The 12747-nt window shown below is 56.8% G+C and overlaps 1 protein-coding gene across 2 annotated transcripts in view; it reads right to left on the bottom strand.

Annotated features, from left to right (window-relative positions):
* Nucleotides 1-11954, bottom strand: part of LOC103255929 (twinfilin-2) — a 17747-nt gene extending 5793 nt beyond the window's left edge. Inside the window, exons 1-9 of one of the 2 annotated variants that reach the window (XM_008053834.2) lie at nt 11690-11954; nt 7728-7805; nt 4738-4916; nt 4249-4344; nt 3950-4054; nt 3678-3803; nt 2791-2941; nt 2530-2651; nt 1657-2251 (exon numbers count right to left, since the gene is read on the bottom strand). In XM_008053834.2, coding sequence (XP_008052025.1) covers nt 2084-2251; nt 2530-2651; nt 2791-2941; nt 3678-3803; nt 3950-4054; nt 4249-4344; nt 4738-4916; nt 7728-7805; nt 11690-11714 — 1050 coding nt within the window. In that variant the 5' untranslated portion in view covers nt 11715-11954 and the 3' untranslated portion in view covers nt 1657-2083. Of the gene's footprint in view, nt 1-1656; nt 2252-2529; nt 2652-2790; nt 2942-3677; nt 3804-3949; nt 4055-4248; nt 4345-4737; nt 4917-7727; nt 7806-11689 lie in introns of those variants that run through there. The other variant, XM_008053832.2, reaches the window with a different exon arrangement.
* Between the last annotated feature and the right edge of the window lie 793 nt (nt 11955-12747).

Raw genomic sequence — 12747 nt, forward strand, 5'->3', positions numbered from 1 at the left:
TGGTGATCCTTCCCCCTCAGCCTTCCAAGTAACTGGAACTACAGGTGCGCGCTACCACACCCGGCTAATTTTTTGATATATTGTGGAGATGAGGTCTCATCAAGTTGCCCAGGTGGGTCTCAAACCCACGGGCTAAGGCAATCCACTCACCTCAGCCTCCCAAAGCATGGGATTACAGGCTGAGCCACTGAGCCCGGCTAGAGATCTTTCATCTGCATCCCCAGAACCCTGTACAATGCTTAGCACATAATAGGTGCTTAGTATTTGCTGAATTAATGGGTCTTCAGCACTCAGCTCTGAGCAGGCACAGAAGGTCTCTCTGAGTGAAGTCTGAGTGAATGAATGAGGTTGCTGCTAGGAGGCAGGGCTGCATATCTGGCACCTCTCAGGCACACTCTGTCCAGGCAGGCAGACTCCATGATGCCAGGAATCCAGCTGTCTCAGCAGTGTGGGGGTGATGGCATTGTTTCCTGCACACCTAGGAAGCAGATTTGGGAAGGGCCAGGACAGGCCTCCTCTGGGTCTAGCTAGAGTACTGGCTCTCCTCATTATCCTAGGGCCTTGAGAATGGGGACACTGCCCTGAGCCAGGACGGAGGACAGTGCCTGTGCAGCAACTGAGTTGCTGGCATCACCCTATGTTGCCACCCCTGCCCACCATTGCCTCCTTTCTTTCTTTTTTTTTTTTTTTTTTGCTTTCATCTACTTCTCAGAGGCATACAATGAAGCTTAGGCTCCTGCTGTACCCCCAGAGTCCCTGGGACCAGGGACCTAGAACTATACCCCCTGCAGGAAAGCATGTACAGAGAGAGGTTGATGAGCTAATAGGAAAGTCTACACACACACACACACACACACACACACACACACACACACACACGTGTGCGCATGGACACACACAGACTAGATACAGATACAGATATCCACAGAAACACTCACCTCAGCCTCAGCCCTATGGATGCTGGGCAACCTAGTGAGAGGAGGAGCCCTTATCCAGTGTGGGAGGCTGTATAATGCTCCCCCTGGAAAATCCATGACCTAATCTCCTGAACCTGTGAACATGTGACTTTACATGGTAAAGGGACTTTGCAGATGTAATTAAGTGAAGGATCTTGGGATGAGTAGACTGCAGGTGGCAGGAAGGATCCTTATAAAATGGACACAGATGGAGATGTGACTGCAGAAGGCCATGAGACCACAGAAGTACAGGAAGCAGAATCAGAGAAGATGGAAGAAGACTCCAAGAGCCAAGGAATTCAGGCAGCCAGGAAAGCAAGGAAATGGATTCTCCTGGGACATCTAGTAGGAACCAGCCCCACCAATACCTTGACTTTAGCCCTGTAAGACTCAATTCAGACTTCTGGCCTCCAGGACTTTAAAAGAATAAACTTGTGTTGTTTGAAAGCCACAAAGCTTGTGGTCATTTGTTATAGTAACCACAGGAAACCAATACACCCAGGTCCTCCTATCACGGTGGAGGTGCACCTGCCTCTTGGTCAGGGCTCCTGTCAACCAGGAGACCAGTGCAAGACCTGTGCCCTCACACAGACACAGCCCACACACCTGTAGCTAGAAGCGCCAGGGCTCCACCCAGCAGGCCGACAGCCCCCTTCCGAGCTGGGAGAGGGCCCAGAGGGGGCTCAGGGCCAGGCTCGAGTCTTGATTTAAAAATATTTTATTCTTTAGAAAATACAGCACTCAACCACCCCGTCCTGCAGTGAGCCCAGCCCCAGCCCTGACTGACCCCACCCACAGCAATGACTTCTGGGCTATGCTGGGACCTAGTCTCAGTTACCCTAGAGGCCAGGTACATGCCAGGTTCCCCACCCAGCACCCTTGAGCCAGTCAGACAGGGCCCTCAGACACCCCTGGGCACACAGATGAGAGGCAGGGACAGCAACAGGGAAGGGTCACAAAATGCCAGCCCAGTGGCCCCTGGAAGCTGCAAGTGTGTTCAGTCACCAGCTCTTCCGCCCACAGGAAGCACTTTCCTGGAGCCCAGGCTGGGGAGAAGGGAGGTGGCAGGGAGCAGTAGGGCAGGCGGCCTCACAGTCCACATGCCGGCCCGGCTCAGGTCCAGCCACCTAGCTGTCATCCCCATTCTCGCCGGGGCCGCGGATGAGGCGCTTATGGCCCCGCTTGCCCCCCGGGCCCTTGGGCTTGGCGAAGGCCTGCTTGAAGGCGTGTTGCTTGGGGTGCACTTCGTCGTAGAGGAACTCAGCCGTCAGCTCTGCCCCATCACCAATCTCAATCTGCACGGGGCAAGGCAGTGGTCACACCAATGGTGGGGTACTCAGCACATACCACCCTTGGTAACCCCCACTCCTAGGAGACATCTCAAAGCCCAGCCCTGGAGTCCCCCTCAGATCCATACCTGAAATGCCACCCCTAGGAGCTGCCTTGGGCAATGCTCCAGCCTCAGGCTCCCTGTGATCAGCACAGCAGCAATGATTTCTGCTCTGCCGTCATCTCAGGCCTCCAATGACCACGTGGAGGTCCTGGAGGCAAGGCCCTAGGGATGGGCACCCACCTTCTTGGAGATCTCCAGCTGGAAGTCCTGCTCCACGGAGTCAAGGAGGCGGCTCTTGCAGCTGGAGTAGAGCATGCGCTCCTTGATGCTGCACTTGTACCCCGGCATGGAGTAGATGAACACTGAGGGGGAGGAGAGAGGTCAGCCCAGGCAGGTCTGGGAAACCTGCCAACTTCAGCCCCCTGAGCAGGCCCACCCAGCTATAGCCCAGCCCTGCTCCTTTCCAGCCATGGACTTGGGGGTCCTGCTATGGTCACTCACCCACAGACTCGAGGGGGTCACCCTCATGGGTGTGCTTGTAGAGGAAGAAGTGGTAGCGGGCAGCATCTCGGGGCACCCGTGAGGGCAGCTGGGCCACATCCGTAGGCTCTGTGTGCACCAGCTCGATGGTCTCCCGCTCCAGGTCCAGCTTCTGCCAAGAGGGCAGGAGGAAATGGGAGGGTACAAGGTGGGGGAGCGCCTGGGCCCACTATCCCCAGCAAGGAGCCAACCTGGATGTGATCTCTCTCTCCCAGGACTCCCCCACCATGGCCATGCCTCTATGAGGGTCCCTCTGATGAGGTTGCTCTGCCCCTTTGAAGGTTGTGCTAGAAAAAGAACTCCCACCAAGGGCAGTAGTAGACAGGATAGTCCCAAGGGTCTCGACCTCAGGGAGGCACCGCCATTGAGCCAGCACATCCTTGGAGGCAAGGCCTCTGGGGAAAGCACCTTGGAAGGGAGAAGCCCTTCTGCTTGAAAGGTGGAACCCTGGACCTCCAGGACAGAAGGACCCCACCTGGGGATAGGAGGTGCTCAAGGGGGCTGGAGAGGGAATCTGACACAGCAAGGGGCTCAGGGCTGAGGAGTCAGTGTGAACCCAGGGGTATGTGTGGAGGGCAGAATGGGGCAGTGTGCTCACAGGGGGACCTGTGTGTCAGCAGGGCCCGGGGGACAAGGGAACAGAGTGCATCCTCATATGCATGGTGGCTGCACCCAAGGTGAACAGGTAGGGACAGGAGGGGTGGGGTGGACAGAGTGTTCCCATGAGCATGTGGATGAGCTGAAGTGGACAGGCCGCAGGCTGGTAGCTCTATGCACATTTGTACATGTGCATGAACGGGGGTAGGGATGGGCACAGTGTGTGTGCCAGGGCAGCAAATGGCACTCACCAGCTGGATGTAGTTGATCAGCTTCTGCTTGAGCTGCTGAAGTGCCCGCTGGGCCTCAGGCTGCAGAGGGAAGGCAAGGCCCTGCAGGGTCTGGTGCTTGCTTTCCACACTGATCTCTGTCTTCACCTGGGGGCAGAGGAATGGTGAGGGAGGCCCTCACCTACCCAAACCAGGGTATGGCCAACTGGAGAGCACAGGCTCCACCAGCTGGGCCTGACGCGACCCAAAAGCCTCAGGCTGGGACTTCTGCCCACCCTGCCCGGCACACCCACCTCGTTGATACGGATCTGCTGAAGCTCTCTCTCAGCCGAGGTCAGGGGGGCAGGTGCTGCACAGGATGACAGGTGCTTCTGGTACCCAGCAAAGGAGAGGTCGTCCTGGGGGAGGGATGCAAGGGCACAAATGGACACCTTGGGGTGGCCAGCGAAGCCCACTGAGCACCCCAACTTGTGGCCCCTGGACTCCTCCAGCCCTCCCCATCTTATCCCCGAGGCTGGCACTGGCTTGCCTGTGGTTCCGCACAATGCCCCCCTCTCCCCCACGTGGGCCTGTGATCCCAGCCCAGGGCTACCTTCACTGTCCCGAAGAGCTCATCCTTGATGTGGCCGCCCCCAAACTCCTTTTTCACCGTGGCCCGTGTGGCTGCATACAGCATCTTCAGCCGCACCTGAAGGGCAGGTGCCAAACCATGAGACCCCTCTAGGCAGGGATACCTCTCCAGAAGCAGGCAGGCATCTCAGGAGGGGACCTACCTTCTCACTGCCCACACACCCAACAGAGGGTGAGACCTGGAGTGAGGATGCAGCTGCCACCACCAGGGGGAGCCCTCGCTCAACTGACCCTCAGCCTCCAGGAGCCAGGCCGATGCCAGGACAGCCCTAAGGACCCCAGGCTCCAGGCCCTCTCTCAGACTCCGGGGCAGTCTCTTTCCTCAGCCCCCCCAGGGCAGACTCCACGTAGGTCCCTCAGGGTAAGACGCTGTCATCTAGCTCAGACCCAGCTCCCCTCCTTACTCCCCACTGGCCCTGAAATGGGCTGGACAGGGCTCCCTAGGACTCACGGGGGAATTATCAGGTGACCAGGCGAGGAAGAGCCACTCGAAGCCCTGAGCATTCTGTGAGTCGAGGCGGAAGAGCAGGTAGCAGGGCTGCTGGGCATCCAGCAGCGGCAGCACAGCCCTGTCATAGTCCTGGTCCCAGCGGCCAACCGGCTCCTGTGAGGCACCCAGCACGAGCTGCTCTGGGGGCAGAGGCCGGGTGAGCCGAAAGATAGCCATCTCCCACCTCCACCTCTGACTGTGGACCTCCATCCTCACAGGGGCTTTCCCAGCTTTAGACCTGCTGCCACCCTACCCTACTGTGCTGGAGCCCCCAAGCGTGAGGCTGTGACTGAATTAGTGTGTGAGCAAGCAAACACGGGCACAAAGCTGCCAGCTGGGGGTTGCCCCCCTCTACATATCCCCAGCCTGCACACACACATCACCAACACAAACAGCCACATGGAGATGTGCAGCCAGGCCGGGCACGATGGCTCATGCCAGTAATCCCAGCACTTAGGGAGGCCAAGGCATGGAAAAAAAAAAAGACAGCAGTGCCACAGCCACCAGTAGTATAGTGCCTCATGGACACCCACACACCTGAGTGCTTCCTCAGACCCCACCCTACTAGCACAGCCACTCAGTAACCAGTCCCCACCATGCCACCTCTTGCTCCCCTCTTCCCTTAGCCTGGGGTTCCAGCAGAACCCGGCAGACCTCTCTCAGGACAAGGGTGGACCACAGGGACCTGCAGGTGCAAAAGCATCTGGGAAGGAGGGAGGCAGGGGCTACTACCAGACCCTGTTCAAACAGGTATCCTGTAGCCATCCCAACATCTGTAGTTCCCTTCCCCAAAGTCACAAACCAAAAGCAGCCAATTTTTTTTTAGACAGGGTCTTGCTATGTTGTCCAAGCTGGAGTTCAGTAGCACAATCACAGCTCACTGTAGCCTTGAACTCCAGGGCTTAAGCAATCCTCGTGCCTCAGCCTCTCGAATAGTTGGGACTATAGGCACATGTCATCAGGCCTGGCTAATTTTTTTTTTTTTTGTATCTTGAACTCCTGGTCTCAACTGATCCTTCCATCTTGGCCTCCCAAAGTGCTGGGATTACAGGCGTGAGTCACTGCGCCCAGCCTAGCAGCCAAGTTCTTAATGCCTGGGCCCGACAGGCCTGCCACCTCCTTGGCAGACACAGAGTGGGTGAATGGGGCTGGGCACACAGTGGACCTATCAGGCTGCACCTGCAGGCTGGGACCTCAGTTGAGCACCAAACACCAGGCTGGGTGTGAACAGACCTAGGCTAAAGAAGAACTGGGGCAAAGGGACAATCACAGCCTGCCCAGGCCAGTCTGGCTAGGGAGTTGTGGCACCTGCTCATGGGGTCCTCCTGATCAGGGCGGGGCTCAGCTGCCCAGGATTCCCAACACGTCAGGCCCACCTGTTCAGCTGCCTCTCTGTAGGTCTCGGCCTCTCACCTGCCCACCCAAAGCTCAGCTGGGATCACGGCTGAAAATCAGCAGTCACAGGCTATGCTGGCCCCCACTGCACTGTTAACATTGCTTCATTTGTTGCGAACATTTTCAAACCCGGAGATTTTACATGAGTAGAATTCACATAGCTTCTCTAGAAAAAGCAGGAACTCTGGCCACACTGGGACCACACTCAGGCGGAGACAGACAGTGGCTGCCCTTCAGGGAGCCTTGGCCCTCCTCGGCACTCCCAGGTACCCCAAACTGTAATGCAGAACTGGGATAAGAGCCCACCCAGATACTTTTCCTGCTTAAAATTTGCAGGGACAGGCCGGGAGTGGTGGCTCATGCCTGTAATCTCAGCATTTTGGGAGGCCAAGGCAGGAGAATTATTTAAGTCCAAGAGTTTAAGACCCATCCTGGGCAATATAACAATACCCTGCCTCCACTAAAAGAAAAAAGAAAACCTGCAGGAACATCTTGTCTGGGAAACAACAGGGACGGGGGCTGAGACCAATGAGCACAACTGTCTCTTTAAGGGTAGGGAGGCTGTCGCCTGCCACCCAGGAGGCCTTTAGTCATGATCTGTCACAGTGACCCCTACTCGGCCTCTGAGGGCATCTGAATTTGGGGGTCCTGGACAAAGTCCAGCACAGCTGTGGCCCTAAAGCCTGGGACAACAGACCCTTTGAGCCAACTCAATATGTGAGAAGTCAGCTGAGCATAAGGCCCATTGGGGGGCCATCCAAAGGGCACACTGCAGCATGGCTTCTGAGAAGAGCTAAAAGAACCCGTGGGCCTCCCCCTGCCCCAGTCTGTACCCCCCATCCAAAAGAACAGTCCCTTGGCAGGAAGGGAACAGAGAAGGAGACTTCTGCCCCCAACTCAGACTCAGTCTAATCCTCTGCTTCCTTAAACCCTCCTTACTTCAGGTCATAGCTTAAGCCCATGCACCTCTATGACCACCCCCTATATAATCCTCAGGTCCTTGGGGTCCAGGCCAAGAACCAGTCAAGCCTGGAGTCCTCCCATTCTGCTCTCAGAAGGAGCCAGACACAAGTCCCTTCTCTCCATTATGGGGGCACTTCCCAAGGGAAGGCTCCGGACATCTCCTGAGGTCTCCCCATGGCCAGCAGCCAAGCCAGGCCGGGCCTACTGACCACAAACAGATGGAGCCGGTGGCATAGGCCACAGGGGGCAGTGCCTGGACTCATCCCCTGCTCCCCTTCCCCCCTACCCAGGCCAGACCGGTGTCATGACTAAGCCCATCTGAATACCCACACAGCCTCTGGGGAAGCTGGCAGGACCCCAGGACTGGGTTCTCTTTGCTACCCCACCGTCAGTTTCCCGTCCCACACAACAGGAGAGATAATCGCACCCATGTCCAAGGTTCCCTTGAAACTCTTCTTTGTAACCTCACCCCCACTCTCAGATGGGGAAATTGAGGTCCTGAGGGACTCAAAAGCCAACACCCACCTTTCCCTACCTCTAAAGGCAGCTGAGTCCAGCCCCCAGCCTATGCCCCAGCCCTGAGGGGCACTCACCGTCCTCAATGACAACTTTGATGAGCCGGACAGAGCCAGCCCGTGCCTTGGCAAAGAACTCCTTCAGCTCCTCAGTAGCTACAAGAACAAGAAACATGGTGGGGGATAAGCAGGCAGAGTGGGCAGGGACGAACCTGGGGCCTGCTTTGTCCTGCGGGGTCTGGCGGCTGAGCTGGGAACTGGGTTAAATACAGGCCCCCATGTGACTGGGAACCTGAGACGGCCACTGAACACAACCTCCCAAATTTAGCCAGCAGAGGTGGAAGGCGGGTGGCCTGCTGGCTGAGATAGGTCTGGTGACAGGGCGGGGTAGTCAGGGATGGGACAGCCCACCCAAAGATGGGGCGGGCTCTGGAACAAGTCACACACGCCACAGTGAATGGCCACCATCTGTCCCCTGCCCCCCAGGAAGGCCCAGCTCTGGGCTGGCCTGGGACACACACAGTACTATCATTTCCAGACAAAGGAACACACAAACGAATGTCCTCACTATGCACTGACCACTATGCCCATTCACACACATACACACACACACTGCTCAATCCAGCATGTGTGACTGTAACACATAACATGTGTATGACAGAAAGAGGAGTACACATGCAAACACCTTCATACATGAACACACACTCAGTTGGCCAAACAGAAATGAGCATACATGTCTAGACACGCAAACACATACACAGACACCATCCCCAGGTTGCTAACAAGCACACAGGCAGGCAGCCACAGAGCCAAGCTAAGACATGTGTATGGGCAAGAGGATGTACAAAGTATATACAGAGACACAGAGACATGCAGGATACATGTGCATGCATACCCAGGCCCAGCCTACCAGCCAGGCTGCCTAACCCTGAGAGGACCTAAGGAGCCATCACCAGCTCCGGCACAGTCCTGGCTAGAGGGCAACAAGCCCTCACCCCTCATGCAGTAGGAATGGCTTCCAGGAAGAAGAGTAGTCCCCAGCAACTCCCCCAAGAGATTCCATCTTAGAGCTGGAAAGGGACAGCCAGTGGCCAAGGACCCCAGTGCAGGGGTGAAGATCATCATCAGAGTCAGGGAATCATGTCACAGATCCACTAGAGTTAGATTTACTAGTGAATGGGGAAACAAAGGTCCAAGTGCTTGGGTCTCTGGGTGAGCAGGGTTAGGCCAGCATGACCTTGAGGCTGCCCAGGGGTCAGGAGAATTTCGGCAGGAACACAGCTGGAGGGCTGAGGTCAGAGAATATTTATAGGGCCAGGACTGGATAGCTCAGGGGCGGGGGGGCCTTTAGGAAAACAAACTCTGGTTCCGCCCTTAGGTGCCCCCCTTGCAGAGTGACCATGAACCTGAGATCTCAGGCTGTTTACCACTCTCCAAGGCCACTGAATGGGCAGGGGCCCAACTGAGCCCAGCGGACTCTTGGGGCTCAGAGAAGCATGGAATGAAATCATAGGCAGGTGGGCACAGTTCCACTGGGCCAGAACAGGACTTTATATTGGCAGGCACCAAGCAAGTCCCTGAGGCCCCCAGCCTGGCCACAAGGGCTCCACCTCTTTCTTAGTTGTGTGACCCTTGACCTCTCTGAATTTCAATCTATAAAAGGGAGATAAGGCTGGGTTCAGTGACTCAGCCTGTAATTCCAGCACTTGGGAGGACAAGGCGAGTGGATTCCCTGAGCCCATGGGTTAGAGACTAGCCCAGGCAACTTGGTGAGACCTTGTCTCTATAATAAATCAAAAACTAGCCGGGTGCGGTAGTGCACACCTGTAGTTCCAGTTACTTGGAAGGCTGAGGCAGAAGGATCGCTGGAGCCCAGCAGGTCGACACTGGGGTGGCTGTGACCATGCATGCCACTGCACTCCAGCCTGGGCCACAGAGTGAAACTCCAACTCAAAAAATAAAAAATAAAATGGAGATAATACTCCCAAACTCCAAAAGGGTGTGGTGAGGGTGGGTGGGACAAAGTACTTGGTAATGGGGGGGTCTCTATTAATTGCAATTTTTATTACTATAATAACCGCAGGTCACTGTACTAAGCTGGCCCTTCTACCTGCTCAGACCTTCTGAAAAGGGAGGTCAAAGTAGCTCCCCCAAAGAAGACGCTGACAGGCCCCTTCTAGTGTTTCTAGGGCAAACTGACACCCTAGCGAGGGAAGTCACATCCCTCCCCTCCCCACCCCAACCCCAATGCCTTCCCAGCCACCATCAATAATCCAGAGACCAGGCCTGGGACACCTGAGCCTCAATTATAAAAGATTCATGAATACTTCCCCCACAGTGCCTACCCCCCCAACTCCAGTGAGCCTCAGATTACAGGTTCCTTCCTGCCCTGCTCTGAGGTCAGCAGATCCACACCTATGGTAAGGACAGGGCTGGCACCTGGTCCTCCAGGGCGATCTCTCCTGCCAACTCCCCAAACCAGAAATGGGAAGCAGCAGACTTCTCACAGGCAGGAGGGTGGGGACAGCCCAGTCCCCAGTAAGCCCTAGGCATGACTGTCTCACTGTATGGGAAATGAGGGAGTGAGGCAAAGGAGAGGGTGTGGGCTGGCTAACTTCCCAGGATCTCCCCCACCAAGGCCGGAGGTGGCAGCTACGACCAGACAAAGGGGAAGGAAGGGGCAGGCCAGGAGGCAGTTCCTTCAGTGGGGCTGAGTCATGAAGCCCGCCCCTCCATCTCCTCCTGGAGAGGCTGGCCCATCTGGTGGGAGGCTGGCCCTGACCCAAGTCCTTGCCTTCTCTGGTTCTGGAGGGGCGTGAGTGGGGGTGGGACCAGGGAAACCCTCTCAGGGCGGCCCAGCCACCAAGTGACCACAACTGTACCCACCAGGATTCAGGCGGTCAGGCAGGTCGATGGTGGTAGCCCTAGGCAGGAGTTCCTGGTGTGGCGGGAGGAGTGGCTGATAGCCAAACCCACCAGGCTGTCTGGGCAACCAGCCTGGGCCTTCCCAACAGGTCAGGCAGCCTTCCCAGGTCAGTAACAGATGGGGACACTGAGGCCCAAGTAGGGTCAGGGCATTTGGTTCCCAGTCATTGTTTCTCTGATAGCCGGTCCAAGGAATAAACTGAGACCCCTGGGGGAGGGGAGTGTGAGTAATGCTCCAGGATGGCAAAGATTCCTGGGGGGTTGGAGGGGGATGGGAGCTGGCCTGGATTCTTTAGGGCCAAGACCCTACCCGACAAACGTCACATCTGGGCCCTCTTCTCTGCTTCCAGGTTTGAGCTTCGACCTTTCAGGGCAGACTCAGGAGATCACAGTGGAAAATGGAAAGGAGGTAGAGGTCAAGGTCAGATTGGAAACCCTCCTCATCCTACTTAGAGGACCCTGTCCCAGGTTTTCCTCAGCCTAGAATGAGGGAGTGTGTGAGGGTCTTGAGAGGAGCAAAGGTCAGGGTCCCCTCCTCACACAAGCCCATTCAAGTCATAGCGACACATCCAGTACATGCATCCATGGCAACAAATACAGAGATGTGCCCCAATTGTGCACACACACAGACACCCACAGACATGTGCACACTGCTATGAAACACTGATGTCTAAATATGGTCATATGCGACGTACACAGTGTCCATTCAAACAGCCACTAGTGCATGTGCACGAGTGATCCTAGATGTGCATAAGCAAGTCACATCCAGATGTGCACACAGGACTGTACACAGAAGACATGTGCACATGCGTGTACACCCACCCCCAGAAAGGAACAAAAATATACAGATGGCACACACAGACACATCCACTCCCAGGTGGGAACACATACTTCCATCTCAGCTGTGTAGGTACATTTACACCCACTCCCAGCCATGCACAGCAAGTCCGTACTCCCCCAAATATGCCCACCCCAGGTGACCCGCTACTGCAAAAAACAGGAAGCTTTCCCCGGCTGGTGCGGGAAGGAGGGTGGGGCCGAGAGCCGAGGAAGGGGCGCAGTGAGAGAGCCGGGACCCTGGGCCCCCTGCCGACCCGCCTGCCATCCGCCCTCACCGTGGATGCCCGTCTGGTGCGCCATGGCTCGGCGCTCCGCTCCGCCCGCGCCGTCAGGGTCCTCCGCTTGGCCCTGGTCCCGCTCCGCCCGCCTGGACCAAGAGGAGGAGGAGGATGTGGCAGTAGCTGCCGAGCCCCGCGCAGCTTCCCGGGCGGTGCCGCAGGACCCGCCCCCAGAGACGCCCCGCCCCCGACAGCGAGGCCGGAGGGGCGGGGACTCGGGACCGCGCGTGCGCGCAGGGTGAGCCTAGGTCCGTGTGGGTCTGTGGCAGGTTGGTCTGCGTGCACGCGCGCGCCTGCGCGTGCTTCTGTGGCGGGGGAAGAGGCCTGCGTGTGGCCGAGCGTGCGCGCGCATGTTATGTCTGTGCACCCTGATTTGGAGGTTTGTGGGGAGGATTCGTGCGTGCGCGCGCGCGAATCTCTGGTGGGATTCCGAGAAGGGGCGGATCCAGGCGTACCCCGTGTTGTGACCAGGAAGGGGTCGGCGTGTGAGTGGGCGCACGTGTGTGCGTGCTGTCCCTTCCCTGAGGGACGCTTCCAGAGCGCCTCCCGTGGGTCACTGGGCACCTCGGGATGGTCATGGCTGGCAGGCCTTGCCTGCACGGTGGGGACCCAGATCCACCTTCTAGCAGGCAGCCAGTAGATAAACAGTGAATGTGAGGGGCTGCTAGAAAAAGGCGAAATTTGGACGGAAACCTAGAGAGGAGAATGGAGCTGCGGGCAAAGTGGAGGGGAAAGTTTTCTGAGAAGAGGGAACTGCACGTGCCTAAGCCTAGAGGTTGAAGGAGGGTCAGAACTCGGTGAGTCTGAGGAGCTTCCCAACTTCTAATGAACTCTAGCCAGCAGTCTTGCCTTACTGGCACCAGTACCTGCCTTCTGTTACCAGGCATTCCTACATATAGTATATCTTCCAGACCACTGATTGAGTCAGGGATAAGCCCAGTTGGCCCAGTCAGCCTGTCCAGGGACTCTGGTTGGGAAAAATAGAAAGGAGTCTGCCTTTTGGGGGTACTGAGATTGTGATGGTGAAATGTGTGGCCTGCCTTCTTTCTGGCCTC

The sequence above is a fragment of the Carlito syrichta genome, unplaced genomic scaffold, assembly GCF_000164805.1.
Source record: "Carlito syrichta isolate Samal-C Ts95f unplaced genomic scaffold, Tarsius_syrichta-2.0.1 Scaffold288739, whole genome shotgun sequence".
Lineage (NCBI taxonomy): Eukaryota > Metazoa > Chordata > Mammalia > Primates > Tarsiidae > Carlito > Carlito syrichta.